Below are 25,701 nucleotides of genomic sequence, written 5' to 3' on the forward strand. Positions count from 1 at the left end.
TGGGATTGCCTGAAAATACTTTTCGACATAAATATAGCGGCGGCTGCCGCCGCTGCAGGCACCAGTATCGTAGGAGGTGGATCGGACAAGTCCTGCAGTTCTTGGAAATATATATATATGTAATAATATGTAATAATATTTACATAGCCAGACATGTATGTTTGGCATAAAAATGTAAATATATAGACTTATTTCTTACTGTCTCTCTCTCTCTCTCTCTCTCTCTCTTTCTCTCTCTCTCTCTCTCTCTATATATATATATATATATATATATATATATATATATATATATATATATATATATATATATATATATATATATATATATATATATTATATCCAAAGGCACAAGTGCCTAACCTATAATTATATTTACATACGTATTTATATGACATGTGTATTATCATACAAAGAAGAATGGATTCATATACTCCTGAATGTGTCAAGAGTCAAAGTCCTATCTGGTCTACTCACACAGCACTTTAAATTTGATGCTTGTGGGAGAACTGGTCTTTCCATAGGCCTCTCCCACTTCCATCGTGGATGCTTTTAGTATAAGAGATCTATTTTCAAAGTAGGTAACTTCAAATAGTCCTTGCCTTTGACTTTACAAAGTTTCATGTGTATCTGAATCGAACATAGGAGCTCAAAAATGCATTTTTCTGGCAGGAAAATCTACATCTTTAACATGAAAATTGGACATTTCATGCGTGACTGTGGAAAATTCAGCAGTATGGTAAGTTTTTTACTTCATGAATTACGGGTAAGGATGAAATGGTATTTGTTTTTCATACACTTTCTTGGTTTGGTTTTGGTTCTAAATTGATCTCTTATATATCTTTATGATATACTGCTCCAAAAGCTTCTATGTTTGCTAATGGTTCCATTTCCACCTCCTTTCCCTTAAAAAAGGGGGTTCAGCAAGGATGTCCTCTTTACCCTCTTCTTTTTATTCTTGCATTGGAACCTTTTCTAGCTAAACTTAAACAAAATTCAAGCATATATGGCTTTCAACATGATAATACTCACATTAAGTGAGTATCTAAGCGCATGATATTCTATTATATTTGTCTAAACCAGAGTCTTCTCTCCCAGCCTTTATTGTGGAAGTTGATACTTTTTCTTTGCTTTGTGGCTTTAAATTGAAATATAACAAATGTGAAATCCGCCCTTTGAATATTCTTTGTTTAAAACAAGATTTTTCTTCTATGAATTTTTCATGGAATTCACCAAAAATTAAATACTTGGGGCTTTGGTTTGCTCCTTCTGTAAAACATACTCTAACTGTAAATATGAATCAAGGTCTTTCTACGTTATCTCATTTTATTTCTAAATGGCACCCTCTATATTTATCTTGGTGGGGTAGATTGGATACCATTAAAATTATGCTCGCCCCTCTAGTCTTTTACACCATTGGTGCTATTCCTTTTACTATCCCCTCATATTTTTGTCAAAAAGATTTATTCTATATTATCTTCTTTTTTATAGAATCATAAAAAATCTTGTTTGTCTCTGCTCATGCTTAAACGCGACAAATCACACAGTGGGGTAAACTTTCCTGATTTTCAAGCATATCATAATGCTTTCCTTCTCAAACAAATCTCTAAATGTCTAGAGCATTCAACTTCAGATTTCTTTATATTGTGAAAAGATATTGAGCTTTCTTTTCTTTCTCCTTTTTTGTTTCAAGAATTTCTTTCTTTTACTCATAAAACACACTATTTATCCTCTCCTATACACAAAACTACTTACAAACTTTTTCAATCCATCCTCCTTTCAAACCTTTCGGACACTGACTGATGTCTTCAATCCTCAATTTTGGCTCAATCACCTTATAAAAATGAACAATAAACCTATATTTTGGAAGTCGTGGTGGGTGTAAAGGTGTACTTTGGGTACATCAATTTGACTCAAATGAGAATTTTATCACATTTCCAAATGCACAATCACGATGCAATTTACCAAAATCATATTCTAACAAATTCAATATTTTAATCCGAATCATATCCACCTTCTTGTCCTGACTATCCTCAATTTCTCCAACCTTATTACCTCAACGCAATATCCTCCCAATTTTAAGTGCTTAACCAAGTGCCTCTTCTATTTATAAATTCCTTATTAAACTTCCGGATCACAGGAATAAGACAAACATTGAACTGCAAATGGGAACAAGACTTTCACACCTCGTGGTCCACTTCGTTCTGGAATAAACTGTGGTTAAAGCTCCGTAAGACCTCAAGATCAGCCAGTACAACTCAAACACTTTTTTTTATATAACAGACTCCAGTTACTCTACATAAATGTAATCCTACTATCGCCCCAAATTGTTGGACGTGTAATGCTTTACATGCTAATTTATTTCATATGTTTTTTTCATGTCCATACAATTATCAATTTTGGTTGATAGTGTGGTCTCAAATTAATCAATTTTTTTTCACAGTCATTTTCCATTCTCTCCTATAAACTATTTTCTAGGGACATTTTCTGATCATTGGCAATCTCTTACATGTAACACTGCTATTATAAACCTACTGATTGCAGTTGCTTACCAACATATAACAAAAAATTGGAAACAATCCACTCAACTTTATATTCAAGCTTGGTGGTACATTGTTTGTTTCAACCACTGACTTGATCGTGTATACGTTTCCCCCATATCTCTTCTTCCAAAAAGAGAACATATGTGGTCCCCTATAACTATTTTCTTGGATACTTCCGCTCGAAATTGTAATCACCACCATCCACGGTTGGAAGAGATCCCCAAACCACCATGAATTTCTTGTTACTCTTCTTCTCCTTTACCATATACTACAATGTTTATCCTTTTAAACGATTGATATTTTTATGGTATTTCTGCTCTCCTCCTCTTTTGTTGTTATGCTCATATTACTGACATGTTAAACCTCCCCCTTTTTGTTGTATCCTCTTTTATATATGCAACAGTTATGATTATATTGACCTTTATTGAATAACCAGTTCTTATAATATTATTAATGGCATGTTTTGCATTCAACAGATTGTATACATTTTGTTTCATTAAAAAGTGTTTCTTTTCAAACTAAAAAAAGGATGAAATGGTATTTCATGACAGCTATAAAAATATGTTACTTTGAATTAAAAGTAATGAACAAATGCACATTTTTGCGACAATTTGCAATGAGCTTTTTCTCCACATAGTGGAAAATCTGCATGCACAAAATATTGTACTAGATGCTAGCTGCTCTCTGTCAATAGGGCCGTTGGTAATTATTATACCTGAGAACTGATGCAATTATCCGTGATCATCTGTTGTTTGATTACGTTATTGGATCCGGAATGATAAATGATGAGATAACGTTGATCTTGGGTTGACCTTGAATCGTTTTTCAGTTAAATTCCACTTTGATGCAATCTCATGGCTAAGTTCATCTAAGGGTTCCATACATTCCAACATTATGAAACATCAAAGAGGGAGGTTTTACAAAAAATATCTGGGGGCTTTATTTTCCCCATTGAAGTACACTGAAGCAAAGGCAATTTTAGGCGGGAGACTGCTAAAACAAAGCCATTTTTGGCCTACAAAATGGTGAGTTTGCCACCTGAATCGGGTCTGTTGGCATGTATGGTGTTCTTTGAGAGAATGCAGATAAAGAAATGTTAGTGAATGTCTTGCAACAAGGGGAGAGTAGACGACATCTCCTAACAAAGCTTGTCTTTGTGTTACTACTAGATAGCTTTGTAGTCATAACCGGACACTGCAAGTACTGACTGTTAGCGCTCTAGTATTACAGCTCCATCCGAGGGAGGAGGCCGGTAGGCACGTGACCTGATATGTTACAGGAAGAAAGCCCTGTTATGTCTTGTCTCTCTTTTCCTTTGTCTACGTCTGTATGAGTGATGTCAGAGTGCTGAGTATTGTGTGATACCTATTGAATGTGTGGCGTGTGATCCACACCTGTCACCTGTGGGAGCTCCTTCTAGATGGGGCTGGCCTAGATTCATCCTGATCCTGGAGGGTGTAACCTGCTGAGTCACCTCTTACTAGTAAACTGGATTGAAGGTTTATCTACAACTGTGTGGATGTTATCATTATAACACAGGCGACGAGTGACAGCAGACTTCGGACTCAGAAGAGTGGCAAGCTCCTTCTAAGAGAAGAAAGATGACTACACTGAACTGGTGGCAAGAGTCACGTGGCGGCCTAGGAACGCAGCTAGATGCATTGCACAAGAGAAAGCAGCACTTGGAACAAGCTGGGCCTGGGTGTGCTTGAAACAACCTCTGTGGGCCACGGAGAGAAAATTCAGAGCGTATATACAACTGCATGGGTATCATCAGCAGGGGCCGGGCTAGCCAGTAAACTCAACATGCATTCCCCAAGTTGGAGGAGGCCTCTGCCAGCACACATAGTGCTGGCATAAGCAGAGAAAGAAAGAAAGAATTAAGGAAAAGGAAGTGGAAAAAAGAGCGGATGAGAGAGATACAAGGGAGAGAGCAGAGAGAGATAGAGAATAGATGGATGGAAAGGGAGAGGAAGAGAAAGGAGAAAGGCGCAGGCTACCCTAAACATTTTTGATTTTAGAGCCCAGCCCTGATCCTAATCCGAGCCATTTGTACCAGACAGTGTGTTCACTTAGGTGGATTTAAAACATCTAATTCCTGACCAACACATACAGTGGGAGAGTAATTCATTTGATTTCTTGCAGTTAAAGATGCAATTTTTAGCTGATTTTTCTTTCAATTTAATAAAGTCGTTAACAGTTAACAGTAAAGCTGCCATTAAAACAAGCATTTGCAATGCAATAGGTCTCGCATTTACGAGAGTTTGGGCTATTGCATTGTAAATGACAATGCCTTTTATGTGTTCTTTTTTAAAACAGCTAAATAAAAGGCTTTGTAATTTCAGTGCCAATAGCTTAAACTCTTGCAAATGTGAGACCTACTGCATTGCAAATTTGTTTGTGCTATAATTTTTTTTTTAAAAAGAGTTAGGTAAGAGCGTGTCCTGCCTGCAACAGCAGGTAGGACAAAGCTCTTTGAGAAAATGGTGCTCGAAGGCTGTAATTAAAGCCTACAGAGTAACAACACACGTAACAGGGGCGTCACCAAGGGAGTTACAAGATCAGTAGTTCAGCCCTGAACATTGGATTGAATCCCCCTAGGCACAATCTTTTACCCTCTATAAAAGAAGGGTTTAAGTTTTATGTAGTGCATTGAAGAACACAGTAGTCGAGATTTATAATCCAATCAATTTTATGTAATGAACTTCATTCAATCCATTGAGATATGATTTTCAAGGGCCATCATGGTGATCCTTTCAATTATCCAGAATCCAATGCATTTCGGGCTGGGTGCCCTTCATCAGGGATCACTATATAATTAAACAAATTATGCTTTAATACAACAGTGAAACTATAATGGAATTCAAAATAGATGCACTGGTTGTCTTGCGGTGCGCGGTTTAATCGTGTTACGTTCACTGTGACCGTTTACTATGGGGTATAAACTGTGAGGCTGTGTGCCTTAAAGTATAGTAAATCCTAGGTTAGCAGTGCAGTGATTTAAAAAAACGACGAAGTAACCTTGTTGAAATGAAGAGAAATTAGTGCAAACGTGTCTGAAAAAGTAGAACCATAATTGAGTTACAATACGGCTTAATCTCTTGACTGTTGTCTTATGAATCCAAGGTTAGCAATTGGATGATTTCAAAACGAGGTGACCGTGTTGGAGTGAAGAAATGTTCGTGCTACCGTGTTAGAAGAAGTAATAACGTGACTGAGTTAAAACATGGCTAAAGCGATACAGCAGTTTGCATTAAGTGTCAATGAAAGCATGCCTAAAGTTGTTTAAGTGAAGTTATCGGGCAACGCTGCAACCGAACAAGAATAGGGTGGTTTAATGGTAACGTGAACATTAGTGGAAACATGCTTAAAAGTATTTCAAACCATTGTCGAGTTATTATGTGACCGAAAGGCGAAATCTAGGTTAAGTGACAATAGCGGCTTGTTATACGGAGGTCTCAGTAAGATTGTCATGCAACCGGGCGGGTACTGGGTACGAGAGACGGTACTCTCACAAGTAGTTATATGGTACTTACCTAATGACTTGAATGGCCCAAGTTAATCAATGGTGAAATCAAGCTATCACCATCATGTTGAAGGTAAACAAATGCAGAGAGCTTGCTGGTGGTTTTAGAGACTCGCGTGTGTGTTAGTAGACACCAAAATAGGACAGGGTTAAACATCGGTCATGTCGGACATGTTGAAAGTGGTTTGGTAAATGTGAAAGCATTAAAGTGTGTGGGAAGATTAAAATACGTAAACTCAAAAAGGATGCGTAAGATTAAGAAACGTGAACTGGATCTTCAAAAAGGATGTTGCGAGGGGGAAACTTAATTTGAAAGTGAATTGAAGCAGATCTGTATGGGTCACAACCAGTACTGGACAGAAATAAAGGATGATCTGGTAAATATACACTAGAAATTGAATAAAGATTAGTCTTAGCAGGTCACTCCCAATGCAAATTGGAATTAACATAAACAATAAACATTGCAAGAACCATACGAAAATAAAATGTTAATAAAAAATGTGGTTGTCACTGCTTGTCCATGAGAAAGTAAGTCATGAGTTGAAGGTGGAGTATATAAACAGATTCAGACTCAATGTTCATAAATAGCATTGAAACTCCATTTTGTCGTTCATTCCATGTGGTTTGAGGGCTTCCAATTTACGAATCCATACGTTCTCTCTTTGAAGTAAGAAGTTGGTGTTATCTCTTCCTTCAATTTTGTAAATGTTGTCAATAGTTTCCAAAACAAGATATTTTAACTGACTGATGATATGTCTATGTTCAGTGAAGCGACAGGCTACAGTAGACTTTGTGTTCTTGTTGCGAATGTTACTTTTGTGTTCATTAAGCCTTATCTTGATTTTCCTTTCTGGGAGTTACAACATGAGACAAGGTGGTACTAAGGAGGGACTACTAAGCCTGTTTACCAGTGAACAGCCACAGTTTACATTGAACAATGCCACAAGCCAATGAAAAATATGGGCGGAGCTTCAAGTCCCTACCTGAATACAGCATGCCCCGCAAAATAGCGCATGCGTTGCCCAGGCTCGACCTAAAAACATATGACAGCTGCTTGAAACATTTACAAACGCCTCATGCTTCACGGAAAAGAACAGTCCGTACCTCACATTTTCCGAGACATGGCTTCCTGTGTGGATCCCAGAATTCTTTGCACGGCTGCAGACACTGCAGAAACAAATCAGGATCCACAAACAAAAACAAAGAAGACACTGGTCAGCATCGTTTTTTTAATAAAAATTATGTTAAATATAATAACATTGGATACTTTTATTGAAATTGGCACAACACCGGCCCCCATCCTTTCCCTTTAAATTTCTCTTGCAAAAGCCAATACATTTTTGGTCGATTGTCGATCTGGAAGACTGGCAAGTTTAGAATATACTATGTTTCTAAATCTCTTTCAGCAAGATCCCCAGGCGGGATTCTTCATTAGACCATTGTGGTAAAGCTATAGTAGAACACTGTGGAATCAAAGGACACTGCTGCTGGTGCAGAAATATACTTCAGTTGATACATCAGACTGTTTTTAGAGATGCATGTGGGAGACTTAGAGAACATTTAGGTGCCGATTCCGATCCGGGTAAAAAAATTGGCGTACGACTCGTATCCGTATATTTTCACCTACGAATCGTACAAGTACCGTACAAACAGCGAAGTACGATTCGTACGTGAAAAATACATACGAATTGCATCGGGAAAATGGACCGAGAGGGAGCCGTAAAATTTTACGTCCGAATAGCGTCGGGAAAAGTGTCCGATAGGGAGCCGGACATTTTTACGTGCAAATCGTAAAACAGAAGTCCGAGCGCGCAAGTACGATCCGTTCCACCTGTCCGAATACACAACCGCATGTAAAAGGCTCCGTACGGAGCGAACGCTGTAGCACACATGTACACGGGTAAACTTGTGCCCGGATACGAGTCGTACAGCCCCCCTTACCCCCACATATGTCAGCACCGTACCCCCGTATGGCAGCACCGTACCCCCCCTCCGCACCGTACCCCAACACCGTAGCACTTGTACGCACCGCACCCCAGGCCCGTCTCCCAGCCCCGCACCTGTACGCCCCGTACCCCAGGACCGTACCCCAGCCCCCCGTATGTACACGCCGTACCCCCACCCCCGTATGTACGCGCCATACCCCCAGCACTATGTATGTACGCGCCGTACCCCCATCCCCGTATGTACGCGCCGTACCCCCAGCCCCCTGTATGTACGCGCCGTACCCCCACCCCCGTATGTACGCGCCGTACCCCCAGCCCCCTGTATGTACGTGCCGTACCCCCAGCCCCGTATGTACGCGCCGTACCCCCACCCCCGTATGTACGCGCCGACCCCCAGCGCTATGTATGTACGCGCCGTACCCCCACCCCGTATGTACACGCCGTACCCCCGGCGCGTACATACGGGGGTGGGGGTACGGCGCGTACATATGGGGGCTGAGGGTACGGCGCGTACATACATAGCGCTGGGGGTACGGCTCGTACATATAGGGGGCTGGGGGTACAGCGCGTACATACGGGGCTGGGGGTACGGGGCGTACATACAGGGGGCTGGGGGTACGGCACGTACATACGGGGGTGGGGGTATGGCACATGCATACATAGCCCCGTATGTACGCGCTGTACCCCCACCCCCGTATGTACGTGCCGTACCCCCAGCGCTATGTATGTACGCGCCGTACCCTCACCCCCACCCCCGTATGTACGCGCCGTACCCCCAGTGCTATGCGCTGGGGGTACGGCGCGTACATACGGGGGTGGGGGTACGGCGCATACATACAGGGGGCTGGGGATACGGCGCGTACATACAGGAGGCTGGGGGTACGGCGCGTACATACAGGGGGCTGGGGGTATGGCGCGTACATACGGGGGTGGGGGTACGGCGCATACATACATAGCACTGGGGGTACGGCGCGTACATACATAGCGCTGGTGGTACGGCGCATACATACATAGTGCTGGGGGTACGGCGCGTACATACAGGGGGCTGGGGGTACGGCGCGTGCATACAGGGCTGGGGGTACGGCGTGTACATACAGGGGGCTGGGGGTACAGCGCGTACATACAGGGGGCTGGGGGTACGGCGCATACATACAGGGGTGGGGGTATGGCGCGTACATACATAGCGCTGGGGGTACGGCGCGTACATACATAGCGCTGGTGGTACGGCGTGTACATACATAGTGCTGGGGGTACGGCGCGTACATACAGGGGGCTGGAGGTACGTCACGTACATACAGGGCTGGGGGTACGGCGCGTACATACAGGGGGCTGGGGGTACAGAGCGTACATACGGGGGTGGGGGTACGGCGCGTACATACATAGCGCTGGGGGTACGGCGCATACATACATAGCCCTGGGGGTATGGCGCCTACATACAGGGGGCTGGGGGTACGGCGCGTACATACGGGGCTGGGGGTACGGCGCGTACATACGGGGGTGGGGGTACGGCACATGCATACATAGCGCTGGGGGTACGGCGCGTACATACAGGGGGCTGGGGGTACTGCGCGTACATACGGGGGTGGGGGTACGGCACGTACATACAGGGGGCTGGGGGTACGGAGCGTACATACGGGGGGCTGGGGGTACGGCGCGTACATACGGGGTGGGGGTACAGCGCATACCGGGCCCTCTTTTCCTCGTGCTTCGCGGCGTACGTAGCTTTTCCGGCACTTTTTGGCCCCAGTAAAAATATAGCCGTGCGGAGTGCTGTGGGTACGAATCGTACTTGCTGGTCTGGAAAACGCTTCCTAACTCCGTGCGGACGTCAGGAACGCGCTGTCCAGGATCGGAATTGTATGTATTTTTTAGCCGCATGGTGTTTTTTACAATTCGTACGGAAAAGGTATTTCTGTACGAATCGTACTTGCTGGGTTGTACGGTGGAATTCCCGGGTACGAGTCGTACGGAGAAAACGCTCCGTACGACCATTTGTACCCGGGTTTTACAGGATCGGAATCAGCACCTTAACCTCATTTAAGTTTTCAGGACCACAATTCATAATTTCAATTAAAACACCATGAGAGAAAATTGTTGATACATCAAACCCAAAGAGGAGACATAAAGAAAAAAACATTAAAATCACAATTCCTGAAATCAGTGTCACACCACCAATAAATAACTTAAGTTGTGACTTAAAAACCATTGTCATATTTTGAAACATGGTCCTTTGCTGTGACCCTCTGCTATCCACTTCCTACCAGTGGAAAGTCCACAATGTTGGTGGTGAAAAGATAGGAGTGTCTTTTCATAACAAAATGATGTGACTGCCCTTCATTTCAGATTTACAACATCAACATTTTCCAAGAGGTAAGGTACTCCAGGGTAGATATTGACCATGGGTGGAATACGGTCCTTAACTTCACTGGGGTGTGGAGGGCTCTGACTCCACCCCAAGTAAATAATTACTTGGGAGTCCCATCTTCCCTGGATAATATTGCTTCTCCATGGATGATGTAAGCCCTACAAGGTGATGTTCATTAAATGACACAGAATCAGCAACAAGCTTTTTGGGAACACAGACCTGATGGGAAACGTGATATATGGGCCTACATACCAAGACATTCCCCATTGTCATACATCAGAACTCTTCTATTCACAAAGAAAATGTTCCATAGCACAATGAGTCTAAAGTTTTCTCTTCACAATAAAGTTGATTCAGTGTCGGTTTAATGTCAATAACCATGATCGCATGCGGCTGTGGAATGTCGCATGCACCTACAATAATGCAATGTGAACCGAAATTTAGAAAGCTGATGGTTCTAGCAATTGCACCCAAGACGACCTGGAATGACATACCCATGTTTATCAAGGCCACCACAATCCTGCTCCAATTTAAGAAAGTAGCACAAAGCAACTGATGGACAGAATGCAGAACAAATCAAACATTCACCCCCAGTCTCAGATCTGGGTTTAATGAGGAACAGTCTGAACACCGTGGTCTGAACCACAAGTGTTCCGACTCTACAAGCTCTACCATGCATGCATAACCAATGCATGTGCGTGGTTAAGGCAATGAGTGGTAGGGCTTTCGGACGGATGGAAGCAGGAAGCAGGGAGAGATTCACGGTGAGGTAAGTGTGGCTGGGGCGTGGGTCGGGTACCATTGTGTGTTGGGGGTCGGGATTGTTTTGTGGGCTGGGGGTGGGCGAGGGTTATTTTAAGTGGGGCTGGGGGAGGGTCGTGGTACTTTTGTGGGCTGAGGGGGTCGGGGTGTTTTTGTGAGCTAGTGGGGTGGGTCTGTAATGTTTTGTGGGCTGGGGGTGGGTCAGGGTAGGTTTGTGGGCTTGGGGTGGGTCAGGGGCAGGCAACCTTCAGACGAACGGAAGCAGAAAGAGATTCGCTGTGAGGTAAGTGGGGCTGGAGGGTGGGTCGGGAGTAGTTTTGTGGGCTGGGGTGGGTCGGGATTGTTTTTAGTGGTTCTTGGGGGTGATTCAGGGGTAGTTCTGTGGGCGGGTTGGGGTAGTTTTGTGGGGTGGGTCGAGGTAGATTGGTGGGTTGGAGGGTGGGTCATAGGTAGTTTTGTATGCTGGGGGTTGGTCGAGGGAAGTTTTGTAAGCTAGGGGGCGGTGGTAGTTTTCTGGGCTGGGGTGTGCTAGGAGTAGTTTGGTGGGCTGGGGTGTGGGTCTGGGTAGTTTTCCGGGCTGGGGGTCAGTCGTGTAGTTTTCTGAGCTAGGGTGGTCGGGAATGGGGTAGTTTTCTGGGCTGGGGGTTCGGGGCTAGCCTACAGGGCTGGTGGGGGTCAGAGTAGTTTTTAGGGCTGGGGGATTGTCGGGGTAGTTTTTTTAAATTAGTGGTTAGGGTATTAGGCCTCAGGGCGAGGGGAATGGGTAGCCAGGGTAGTGTTTAGGGCTATGGGGAGGGCGGGGCAGTTCTTAGGGCTGGGTCAGGGCTGGCCAGGGTCAGGTTTAATCCATCTTTCTTTTGCTCGCCACACCCCTCCAGCTTGGACCCAGCCATATGCAAATCAGTCTTGATCCTGCTCCCCATTGGGACCAGTCCAGCCCAAACTGTCACCCAGATACCCCTTGGACCAGAAACAAAGCCGTCTGGGACTGGTTTCAGGGTATCACCCCTCATCAGCTGGGCTAACTTGAATCTGGTGGCGCAGCAGGCATGGGACTCACGTCTGGGCATACCCACCATACTTAAAGTGAAAAAATAGCACAAAACAACTTATGGGCGGAAGGCAGAGCAAATCAAACATTCACCCTCAGTCACAGATCTGGCTTTAATCAATCGTTCTTTTGCTTGCCATGCCCCTCCAGCTTGGACCCAGCCATATGCAAATCCATGAGTAGCCCATGCAGGTAAGGGAGATAGGAAAGGGGGGATTCGACACATGATGATGAGGGAAAATTCATTATTTTATTTTCCCTAGTCGTTGTCTGTCGAATCTCCTCCCCCACCCTGTCTCACCGCCCCACTGCTCTTACCTGCACGGGCTGCACCTGTGCAAATCAGTCTTGACCCTGCTACTCATGGGAACAGTCCAGCCTGAACTGCCAGACCCGGTCCTTCCTGAACAGGAAAACTAGCATTCTTGGACCGGTTTTAGGGTATCACCCCTTATCAGCCAGGCTAGTTTGAACCCGGTGGTGAAGCTATTTTCAGTGCGCATGACACATGTGCCTTCAAAGCAGCTGCAGCATTAATAAATGTAAATGAAGGTGGGCCATAATTGACCTATTCTAAAACTTTGCAGCAAGTGTGAGGGCCCCACTGCACTATTTTAAAATGTGTATGTGTTTTGAACTATGAGGTGTGACCTCAGTCTCCATGAGGATTGCCCACGTATCCCATGGCCAGCTCAGTGCTGGGTCACAGCATTTGTTGACATCTCTAAAATGAATACAGAGGACAACTGACTAACTGAACACAAAGCAAAATATCAACACAACATCAACATTTCAGGGCACAACACAACAAAACAGTCTTTTCAGAGTGCAACCTAGAAATTACAGTACAACACAACTATAACGCAATGCACAAAAAACACAGCAGAGCACATCACCATCACAACAAGATGCAGCGCAGCAAATGTCCACAAATATTCCTGCAACGTATTTCACTTCCACAAACCTTCTTTAATAGGAGTTTGTGAAAGGTTGTTGCACAAACTACTGCCTCATTTACCATAGCGCCAGAATTGTTGTGTGATCGGGTACAAGCCAGTCCTTCTATTTTGGGGGGATCAGCGTTGATATTTTCTTTCCTGAAATTTTGGCAACATTTGTGTAGAGTTTTGCAGATTTGTTAATTCGAGGAAATTGCTGTTTTTTAACTATAGAAAAACAAATGAAACAGGCTGCTCTGTAAAGACGACAATTTTGCGTTTACCAGTGTAGCTATAGAGGCTTATTTATGAGCCCTTGCGTCACTTTTGCGCCGCCGGTGGGTCACTTTTTGTGACGCACCAGCAGCGTAAAAGATGCACCATGGTGTGTCATATTTACAAAGTGACGCTTCTAGGTAGATGTGTCACTTTGTAAAGTATACCTGCGCCAGGTATAATGCAGGGTGGGCGTTCCGATGCAAGTAAGCCTCATAGAAGTGACGCAGTGAAATCTACTAGATTTCACTGCGCCACTTCTAGGACACAAATGCGTCAATATCTTACACCTGCCTCACAGCAGTCGTAAGACTGATGCAGGCCCTTTCACATGGGTCTTTCCCCATGTGAAAGGACACATTGCTGGAGTTGCGTCACTTTTATGACACACCCCAGCAATGCGTCACTTTTGCGCCAACAGATACGTCAGAAATACTGATGCATCTGTCACTCCTTGCGACATGATGCGTCATATTGTAAATATGATGCATCATTGGTGTCGCAAGGAGGGCGCGATGAAAAGTGACGCATCGCTGTTTTCACGCAGCAATGCGTCACTTTTCATAAATGAGGCCCTATGTTTTTAAACATCGAGGCAAATACATTTTCAATTGAAATTGGTTCAAAATATCCTTGATGAATAGTCCTCCGTAGAGTTTTCCAGTATCTATTCTCCAAGCCATTATCGTTTGCTGAGTTCTGAAGGCGCTCTTAACATACTTGATAAGAATACTTAAAATGCAGTTTATCGAGCAGTAATTACCCGTCAGGCACCTGGAGCTCGAGGTATGCAGCAGCCCAGGCCTCTGGCAGTCAGGCAGCCTGTCCTGCGGGCTTCCGGTTCCTAGCAGCACTGACATTGAACTCAGAGATCCCTTCTCAAGGTGCCAGTGGAGTCCTGGCAGGCCTGGGGCCTGTCAGCAGCAAGGCACTGAGCTCCAGCACTAAATAAAGCAATGCACAGGAATTCCAGAAATTTACAACAAGCGGAAGTGCGTCCATCAACATTAATGGCTAGCATTCCACTAAACTGCTGGACTCCTGTGGGATTCTTTCATTTCTTTAGGAGTTGTCTGTTCTGACATCTTTCTCATCTAGTGTGTAAGCAATTTTATTAGCATTTTAGTAAAACACATTTATGGTGATCACAGTAATGGTGAGAAAGCATTCAATCAATCATAATACTTTATTCGGTATAAAAAAAAAGATACCATAAAAGTACAGAAATGTAAAAACAAAACAATTCAACAGCTTAAAATGATACATATTCAATCCATCCGTAATTAGGAACTGCTCCTCTCATAAAATTCATATTTAGGGCCAATAAAAGACTAAGACCACGGAAGTACGGGTAGAATACATCTTGATATAAAAACATAACAATTCAACAACTTAAGATAATACATATTCAATCCCTCCACAGTTGAGAACCCCTCCCCTCATCACGTTCACTCTTAGGGCCATTTACAGACTAACATTACGGACCACATTTGCTCACCTAATGCCTCTTGTATTTCTGAATCTGTTAGTTGCCCTTAAAAAGTTTACAGTACAGAACAGGGTTAATGCATCTGTGGACAATTTTAAAAATAACAGGGCCACCCTTGCATGTTTGAATCTGGCATTCCTTAAAATACTTTTAAAAAACAAACTCCTAGGTTGTGAGTAAAAAGGACATAATAAAACAAAGTGAAGGGTATCCTGTGGAGACCGGTGGTCGCAGCCACACGGACCCTTCAACTCTATAGACGATCATAGTAATGGTGAGAAAGCATGCAACAATAACAGGTATGACGTTAATAAAATAAAAATTACATTGATGAATTCATATTGGCATTTAAACATGCAATGAGTCTACGCGAATTAATAAAATACACCCTTATGAATACAATATAAACATTAACTCATACATTATAAACCCTCATGCCCACGGTAATAAATATGTTATTAATCTTTGCCAGAATAACAATTTCTACCCTCGGAAATAGCCACATGAGGCTGGAACACCTCTGAGACTTAATCATTTCATTGCTTCAACCACAAATTTAACAACTATATGACACATGCCAGTTATAGACAAGTGTGAAGCATCATACCATGAATCAATGTGGTTTTTATTTAAATAATACATGTAAATAACAACTCCTTAGGACTTCTAACCCAGGGCATAAACTGACCAGGCACAGGGATCTTTCAGGGTGTAAATTAAAGAATTGATATTCCTTTCTTTTGGACTAGCGCCGTTCCAAATGGCTTTATAATCCAACATGTCCAGTTGTTGAAATTGTATTCCCATACAGACAGATTTGACAAGAACTAAATGCCAGATGTAAGCTATATCCCTGGGGTTTCTGTAAGTCATAATTTTGTGGTAAGGACCAATCAATTAGAACATTTTCAAGGTAGGATTCGTACTCTGTAAACCCCACCATGTGGGCCTTCTCATGGACTATTTTATAAATTGCCACTTTAAACCAATATGAATTCTTCTCTCCCTCAGAAAGCTTCCAGACTTCAAGCACAAGCTACTATAGAACTAGAGCACGGATATCAGTGGGAGACAGCTCACACACTCTCCTTAGGAATGGCTCTAACCATTGTCCTGTCCCATTTTCCTGATTGTTCTTCTTCCAAGATGGCCTCTTACTCTGTGGACTTTAAGAGGTCACCTTCCTTGAACTTCTGATTCTTTCACCTTGAGAATGTGGGCTGCAAGAGAAAGCAGGATACAGGTCTCCACTCCTTCTTGAGGCAGACTGGGTTATCCTGACAGATGTCTTCTACTTCTTGTCTTCTCTGTGTTCCAGTGTTGTTTTGAATTTAAAGTAGTTGGAGTCCTATGTTAAAGGGGTGTGGTGGAAATACCACAATTTATCCTGGTAAGTATCTCAAACTGAACCCTCCCAAGCTATTCAGTGCATTATCTGATGTATGGCCAAAGGCATCCCAGAAGTATTATTCTTAGTGTTTTCTAGACTGTTGAACATTATCTCAGCTAGTTGAGTTTCCCATGTCTGTCTATGGCACAGGGTGATGCTTTCTTGTAGTTTGACGTTCTGTAATTAGTATATTTTTTGGTCTAATGACAATGACGTCTCACCCGGCAAGAGGCATACTCTAGACATATGACTTAACAAATATACTTCACACTTTCAGGGCAGAGTTCTTGACTTGGACGAATCTAACTGCAGTCTCTACAGGTGGTTAATGCCTGGCAAAAGTTTAGGGGCTGCCAGGAATGATGCAGAAATAAACATCCTTTCCAGAAATCATCTTTGTCACTTTGCACCAATAGTCAAAGTCTGCAGAATTGTGAGATTTTCTTTGTTTAGTAACATGTTTTGAAAATTATATTTCTAGCATATTCCCAAGCCATATTACATAATAAGGGGTTTTAAACAAGACCCGTTTTTTCCACTATCAAAGCTACCTCAGCTTGTACTGTAAATATTACCTTTCCTCTTTTTTAATACAGCTACATATAATTTAACTTACTTTGCTTGATTCACTACGGATCATTATGCAACTAGGACTGACGTGCTACAAGAGCACATTACTGTTGACGTATCTAATATTAACATTAGACTTTATCATATCACAACAGTTTCACTCTGACATGTTTAATTCTTCAGCTTTTATCTCGGCTATAGTGGTGCAGAGCCACTGGGCAGGTGTAATGCCAAGTTGGGACATTAGCATTTTATGTAACCTGCACAGTTTTAGTGCATTTTTATCTTAGTTTACCTGAAAGCCAAATAAACCAATTGATGGTTGACAGTTGCCATAATGAGTGTTGAGCAGCCTATCAGAGCTCACAGATCCAAATATGCCAGAAGTCAGAAAGCAAAATGGATGAAGCAGGTAAAAAGGTGGATTTTCTCAGAGTCAGCAGAAGGCACAAGAAGAAACCAGAGAGTGGAAAACAAGAGGGCACTGAGTGAGGTGATGAGAGCTATTGCTTGGTAAATATTGTGCCACGTCCATTATAACTTTGTCTAGTTAAGTGAGATTCCTCAAAGGTTTGTTTAAGGATTAGAAATTTGAACACACCTGTGACATCCTTCCCTTTATGAACCAGTCAGTCTGGCATACAAACAATGGAACCTCCATTCCACTTTCCAGGCAAGAGCTCTGTTAATAGAGCTCTGGTTACAGTATTCCAGGACACATTCATTTCAGCACTAGAGCAGGTTGGCATGGCTATTTCAACCTAGACGCAGCAGCACAAGCGACACATTGGACATTCTGCCACTCTCACATTTCCCTGGTAGGCTGCAGGCTAGTGGGCTGCTTTCAGAGGTGAACGGGCTGGTTGGCATGACCCAACATGCCCCATTTTAGATGTAGGCCTCTGCAGTGTGGGGCTAGCTTGATCATTTTCTTAGGGCTGATATTGGTTTCCACTCTGGCCATGTGTGGTGTGAGAGTTCAGGCATGAGTTCTGGCTCTACTATGTTCTCTGTATACAGCAAGAACCATTAATCAGGGGTAATGGTAGGCATCACCTTATGTGCAATAACCTTCTGTGTAATAAAGAAGAGAAAATGGCTTCAGTATGTCATTAGATACATTTTTAACTGCATCTTGAAGTGCTGAAAAGAAGAAGAGAAGCGGGGCCCTTGAGCTTGGCCTTGTTTTCTCCTGGTCAACTCCCACTTTGAACTTTGCAATCTTTTCAGCAAAGTCTCTCATATTGTGTCTTAGTAAAATACTTTTCTGATACACTTGCATCGAGATTTATTGTTGTAGGTAGATACAGCAACCTTGTCCTGGTGTCTAGCAGTGTCTGCGGTATAAGGATGCAAAGAATATTGATTACTTTATATAACTTTTTTACCCTTAAAGGAAAGTATTAGAAAAATATAACCTAAAAGGTACTCACTACTAACATGACCTAAATAGAACATGCCTTCAGAAGATATCCCTCCCACAGCACAGAGTCAGCGCTCATATCCATATGGGATGGCCTACAAGTCAAAGTTAACGTGAATGGAGCAGTGTCCTACTGCGTCTGGAGCTATCTGCATTTGACACATTCCACCATCAGTCACTACTACACAGACTCCGTCATCTTGAAATAAGTGAAATAGTTTAAAAGGGCCTTCTACCTCAAAGACAGAAGGAGCCTAGCATTCTTGACAATTTTTATGTCTGTCCCTCTGGGGCTTCCTCAGGGGTCCATCATCTCTCCTCTCCTATTCAACATTTGGCTGATCCCCCTTACCAGACCGTATAAGATTGTTCAATGTCCCCCGTTACAATGATGCAGATGACATGCAAAACATTCTAAAGCAGCGTAGTCCGTAGGACCGCTATGACTGAAGGCTTGGCAATTGCTTGAGTGTCATTGATGCATACAGCTCAATATAGCAGATATAGAGATCATTCTCGGTGGACAATGGCAAATGCACCAGCCTACGGGTTTATGGCCCAAGGAACTTGATGACCCTCTAGCCTTGTCAAGAGAGGTGTGAAACATAGGGATAGCCATGGACCAATGCAAACAATTAATAAGGAGCACTTTCTACACAAGGAGAGCACTGTGATGTATCTTTCAGTTCTTTTAGAATAGCAACAGAGACTACAAGCTACCTATACACTTGTGATCTGCAAGCTTGACTGTGTCACTAGACTATACCTTGATGCCCCCTGTTTCATTATATGCAAAATAAAAGAAAGCCAAAATGCTGTGGCAAGACTTCTCCTCTATCTTCACCACAGAGAACACATGGCAGCAGGCCTGCAAGCACTCTCTTGGCTCCCCATGTGGAGATGAGCAATATTCAAGCCACATTGCATCATCCACCAAGGATCCCAAGGGAAAGGACCATTATTCCTACAAATTAAATTTAAGCAATGCAAACCCAAATAGGACACTGCGCTACAGGGCAGCACCATACTTCCACATTCCACACTTGGATCGCCAACTGCGCAGACAAACTCGCCCGCTGCGGAACCGCGACAAGCAACGCCTCAGGAAAGCTGCCTGGTTCACCACCGACCTCGAAGAAACCAGACACACCTGCCGATGCCTGGGGAAGAACTGGAGAAACAGCAAGACACCCGAAAAATACACCGCCTTCAAAGACGCTATGACGGAACACCATCAACGTATCAGAACCACCAAAAGCACCTTCAAACAACAGAATCCTCGCTAACTCCAAGGAACTTTTCAGCGTCATCCAGGAACTCACCAAACCCAGCAGCGAAGCCACGGGCATCACTCCCTCCCAGGACCTCTGCGACAAACTCGGATCCTACTTCCACCTGAAAATAAAGAACGTCTACGACAACTTCAACCACCACACGCCTACCTCACAGTCAGCCCGCCCGGTGACAACGCCAGCCAGACCACCATCTCCTCCTGGACACCGATCATTACAGAAGAGACTGCGGCACCATGAAAGGCATCCACTCCGGGGCCCCTACAGACCCCTGCCCACCCCACATATACCACAGAGTCACCACCACCATCGCACCCGTGTTGTAACGCACCATCAACATCACCTTCAAGACCGGCTCCTTCCCCGACGACTGGAAACGCGCAGAAGTCAGGCCCCTACACAAAAAGCCTCAGCAAACCCGACAGACCTCAACAACTACCGGCCCATCTCGCTCCTCCCTTTTGCAGCTCAAGTTGCAGAGAAGACAGTCAACGCAGAACTGACAAGGTTCATCAAAGACAACGCCATCTTTGACCCTTCCTAATCCGGATTCCACAGCACCGAGACCGCCCTACTCGCCGCCACCGACGACATCCACATCCTCCTCAACCAAGGCCACACTGCAGCCATGATTCTACTCGACCTATCAGCAGCTTTCTACACCATCTACCACCGCACAATCAGAGCCAGGCTACACAATGCTGGCATACAAGGCACCGCCCTCGACTGGATCAGATCGTTCCTCACCGGCAGGAGCCAACGGATTAGACTGCCACTCTTCCTCTCCAAACCCACGATAATCAACTGCGGTGTCCCACAGGGATCATCGCTCAGCCCAACCCTTTTCAACATCTACATGGTGCCCCTCGCCACTATCGTCTGACAGCACGGCCTCAGCATAGACTCCTATGCCAATGACACCTAGCTCATCCTCTCCCTCACCAAGGGCCCCACCACCACCAGACTCAACTTCCAGGAAGGAATGCAGGACATCGCAGCCTGGATGAGCAACAGCTGCCTAAAACTCAACTCAGAGAAGACGGAATTCCTCATCCTCGGAACCACCCCTTCAGCATGGGACAACTCCTGGTGGCCCACCACCGTCGGCACCCACCGACCCCCACCGACCCCCACGGACCACGCCAAGAACTTCAGCATCGTACTCGACTCCTCCCTCTCCATGAATCGACAGGTCTGTTTCAACAGTCTCCGCATCCTCTGCAAGACATTCAAATGGATCCCAAATATTATAGACTGGGATTTATTAACTGACAAAGTACTATATTTCATTAACGCACACTAGAAATGTGTAAATGGTGAGCTCCCACTTTATGTAGTTTATCTCTAATCATTCTTTATTATCATTTATATGTGTGTATAACTAATGGAAATTAATCAAATATTTTGATTATACCTGATCATGATGGTGAATTTTATTAAAATGTATCTTTTGGGTGAGTAAAGTGTGCACTGAAACGACAAAAAGAAAAGTAGGTGTTACACATTCCTAATTAATGATGCATCTGTGAACCTTTCAGAGATTGTATTTCACATGTGTACTAATGTTATACACCTAAAACGATATTCTGAATATATCTTTTGAAATATATTTACATGTTGTTATATTTGAAAAGTATTATACCATAGTGACACATGTTATTTGTAACCATACTAAATAATTTCAAGTGCATAATGACATCTTTATATTGAATGTATGTTTAATTATTTAATATATTTTATATTATATTTGGTCAAATTAATGTGGGCCAGACTGCATACGTGAAGTTTCTCGACTTGCTGAATCCAGTGCTCTTGAGAGAATTCCTCAATATAACCAATAACTTGAAACAGTGTTTTCTTCCTTGAGTTTGCATATACTGTACAAGATACTTTGCTAGATTTTTCGTTACAGTCCGGAACATCTGCCTGGGAAACTGTCCTCTTGGTACTTCCTTATGTGCTCCTGCTAAAGGAGCATTGTTCACATATTGGATTGCTTAAGGACTGCGTAAATGTCCAACCTATTCCTCTACATTTTGAGTCTTCTTTATGTCGCCTGACACTCATCCTATACAAATGGACCAATAAACTGAGTGGTCTGATCCGATGCGGTGATTCCAGGAGGTGTCACATCCAGAACTTTAAGAATATAATATTGCCCGATTTAACTGACAGGCGCTGGATGTTGACAGATAGCCTGCTGGTTCTTTCTTTACTTTCTGCTGACACAAACACATCATGTGGTGGAGACTTTGCAGACCTTTCGTGGCAATCTTGACTTGCCTGATGCAGACTCACCTGGGGTCCTTTCCGAACTGATGCATATGCCATATGTGCCTAGTGGTCTCATCCTTCTTCGGAGACTGCTTGAACTGGCATGTTTAAAGCCTTTCCTGAACTCTTGAGCTTAGGTATATTATTAGAATTTGACCAAATCGTATTATAACCTGATGCAAATTTACTGGTGCATTTGTCTTTCTTTACATTTTGATAAAACCAGACTATAATGACCATATTGACTCAGCTATCATGATTGATTTCCTTCGAAATGAATGTGTAGTCTTAATTTGGATGTACCAATGATCAGAAGGGATCAAATTAGAGAGATCTTTGAGCATTAAATACTAATGCTATTAATCTATATAGCTTTAACTGAGCTCTTGGTGTGTATGATTTTGCCTCGCCTACGTTTCTTCAGGAGAGTTGGGCTTTCAGTTGTGGTAAATAATTTAATTACCGGTACTTAATTTGATGCGGAAAATTAATAAGAATAGCTCAGTAAAATAAGAGGCAGAATCCGTGGTATTAGAGATTCGGAACGGGCTTTATTCCAATAACAATTCGAATTGTGGGCTTCATATTCCATCACCACGGAGGTTCAGGAAGTGAAGGACAATACATTATTGACAGGTAATCATTTTTATAGAAGAGGCATTACAGTGAAACAGATGCAGGAGGCGTAACAGTTGATAACAGAGATAAAGACATACATGCGTAACTAAAATGGGTGTAACTAGGCGTAACTAAAGAACGTCATTAGGTATGATGTCACAAATGGGTGGTTCCATGAAAGAATTTCGCAATGTCAGCAAAAATACTTGGCAGAGATGCGCGCGCAGCAGCATGACGTGTGATTTGACGTGCAACTAGGGGGAGAATGGGACTTGACATTTAGCTCTACATGTGGAGACAGAAGTCTGGGGTTATGTCAACCTAATCCCAAATCATATCTAATATCCTATGTTTAAAGAACTGTGTTATCCAAAAAGAGAGGTCTCTTAGGATAGAATCTTATTCTATACTGACTATACTGACTGTTAGTGCGTGTACAAGCGTCTAAGTGTCTACACTAGATGCGAGGGGGTAGGAATATTCCATGGTAACAGGGTTTATGAATTACTTGCATGAGGACAGCGAGGCCTGGCCCCTTTGCACGGTAGCTGGAGGAATGTTTACCTAAACTGCTAGACAGGAATGCATCGGATGAGGGGCGGAGGAGATAATCTTGAAGGTGAAATACAGTTTTCTGGCAGGCTACGGGCTGGATCAGGCACCGTTAGCCGCGCAGGGAGTAAGACAAAGTTCATGGTCACAGATGCAGGCTCAGACTGGAGCTTTCAGAGGCAGAAGGCAGGAAAAGGCTTGGTGACAGAATTCGGGCCTACTCGCCTGAATCTGTAAAATGTGGAAAGTGAACCACATAAAGTCGGTGGCCTTTCATACTTAGAAAAGGAATATCTGACCCATTCATGGTGGATCTGAAAGAGGACATGTTGACGGTGGACGCACATATATTTGCGTCTTCAAAACTGGAGCAGGAGGGAACATACATGTACGTATAGCATGTACATGGAGCCGTTGGGGTCTACGATAGGGGACATAACTGATCACAAAATTCATATTTCCTCATTCCCTCCTTGTCCCCTTCGGACCCTTAGGAGATATCGATCTTCATCAATCCATCGATCTGTTCATATAACATCATTTGTTCTTCTTTCTTCTTCCGGGATCTCGAATGAAAACTTGGATGTGGGATACACGAGGTGGCACACAGACCACAAATCGCTGGCCCACATTGTAGACATAAGCAGCAACTGAATAGTATGAGAAAGCCAATACCTAGGAAGGAGAGCATTCTCCATCCCCAGGCTGACAACACGCCCCAGAACCAACCGGACCAAGTCCAGGTGCCTGGACTCTGGTGTATCTGGCTTACAATCTTATGAAGGCGGGTTATGGCTTTATATACTGACGGCGAATTTTCTGGTATGAAAATGCAACAACTTGATCCGATGACCCTACAAGCTCCGCCCCTATCAGCTAGGATGACGTCAAGGACAAGACGATTTTGAAGCACAACAATCCGCATAGCAGACTGCTCTTCTGTTAAATTGCCTAAGGCGGAAATAGTTTCGTTCACTACTGCTTCAAGGGTTCTGGTTAATCTACGTATCAACTTACTATTAGTGACTGTACCTATATAGGGGAAGAAACCTTTATTGAAATCTGTGTATTTTTCCCATGCTGTTTCAGTGTAATCGACGATTGGGAGATCTCTCTGCTGTCTATTGTGTACTAAATGAGTATTTCTATGATAATCAGGAGGAGCTAGGAAAACAGGTGGTAGGAGGAATGCTATGTAACAGGTACCATCCCAATCTAGAGGTAGGCGTATATATGCGGTCTGGCCACATATAAAGTAGGAATGACGAGAAGCTCTAAATGTAGACTTGCCTTGATCACTGAATTTTATCACAGTGGTGCATTTACTATGGCCCATGTGTATGGAGCCATTCTTTCTTATACATAGTTCCCCTTTTACTGGGAATACGGACATGGCGGGCAAGATTGGTGTAGCTTCAGATTCAACGTTTATGATCATGAGGTTAAGTGTAAAATTACCTAATCCATATACTTCATTTTCTAGATCAGTTCCTGTTCTTTTGGGAAGCCCCTCCTTATTAGGGTAGCAGACTTTAAGCAAAACTAAGTTCAGGTTTCCCCATACCCAGTTGTCTTGATAAACTGCGGAATTCGAATCTAGGGAATTAATCAAACTAAACCATGCTCCACAGGAGCCATTGTGTGTGAACGGATAGGGAAAGAGGGGCAAAACTCCCTTATAGTTCTGATAGGGAGGGAGTCGGCCACATATCCAACAATTCGTGGCATTGCTGGTTTGATGGGAATGATGTAGCATACTAATGAAAGTGTTATTGCGCAGCGCAAATCTATAGGACAACTCATGCGGGGGTAATTCACTAAAAGAATGTTCAGCAGTAACATTGTAAACATGTTTAGAAATAGGATAATATATGTGCAACAATATACTTGCAGCGATTATTAAAAGACTTAAGAAAAACAAAATTAATAACGTCACTGTGCAATGACTACGCAGTGATTTACAGTACGCATGCTTTTTCAACTGCATCTTTCGGTTTCTTTCTCTATTCAGGTCTAGGGGATACATGTCAGAGACAAATTCGACCGATTCACCTTGGAGAGGACTTAAACAATCAAATTGTCTGACTTACTAGACCGTAATTTTAGTTTGTATAGTTCCTTATCGCTTTGTTCAACCAAAGGAAGCTTTGAGTCAATCGGTGAAGACACGCGAGGTGTAACGTTTACATCAGACGGTAGTCCATGAAATTTCTTGATATGACTTGAATGTAACCATCCTTTGCGACCTTCGATCTTCACGGCTGTCCTCGTGGTGAGTAGTACAAGTTGAGGCGATTTCCACCTAGGATCCAGCTGAGTCTTCCGGTCAAAATTCCGCACTAACACCAGGTCCCCGGGAACTACGTCATGGGGTTTCACCTCGGTGTTGTCGGGAAAGGCTGCAGCTACCTGTGAACGACAAGATTGTAGTGCAGACATCAAGGAAGCCAGGTAATCTGTCAGCATATTACAGTCAACATCAGTTATTTATTTTGCGTGGTATAGGCGTCCCCCACATATTTGGTGGTCTGCCAAAGATCACCTCATAAGGGGATAGCCCTGTTCGAGAGTGCGCTACCATTCTCATGTATAAGAGTGCAACTGGTAAGGCTACTACCCACTCGACACCTTTCTCTCTACATATTTTGGACAATCTAATTTTCAGAGTTTGATTATGTCGTTCCACGAG

The 25,701-nt window shown here is 43.4% G+C and overlaps 1 protein-coding gene across 2 annotated transcripts in view; it reads right to left on the reverse strand.

Annotated features, from left to right (window-relative positions):
• The window catches only part of LOC146785916 (anosmin-1-like), a 245,790-nt gene that overhangs the window by 122,500 nt on the left and 97,589 nt on the right, over positions 1-25,701 (reverse strand). For both annotated transcript variants that reach the window (XM_085635313.1, XM_085635314.1), the window contains exon 3: positions 7,171-7,233. In XM_085635313.1, coding sequence (XP_085491439.1) covers positions 7,171-7,233 — 63 coding nt within the window. The remainder of the gene's footprint in view (positions 1-7,170; positions 7,234-25,701) is intronic.

Source organism: Triturus cristatus, chromosome 11, assembly GCF_964204655.1.
Source record: "Triturus cristatus chromosome 11, aTriCri1.1, whole genome shotgun sequence".
NCBI classification, from domain to species: domain Eukaryota; kingdom Metazoa; phylum Chordata; class Amphibia; order Caudata; family Salamandridae; genus Triturus; species Triturus cristatus.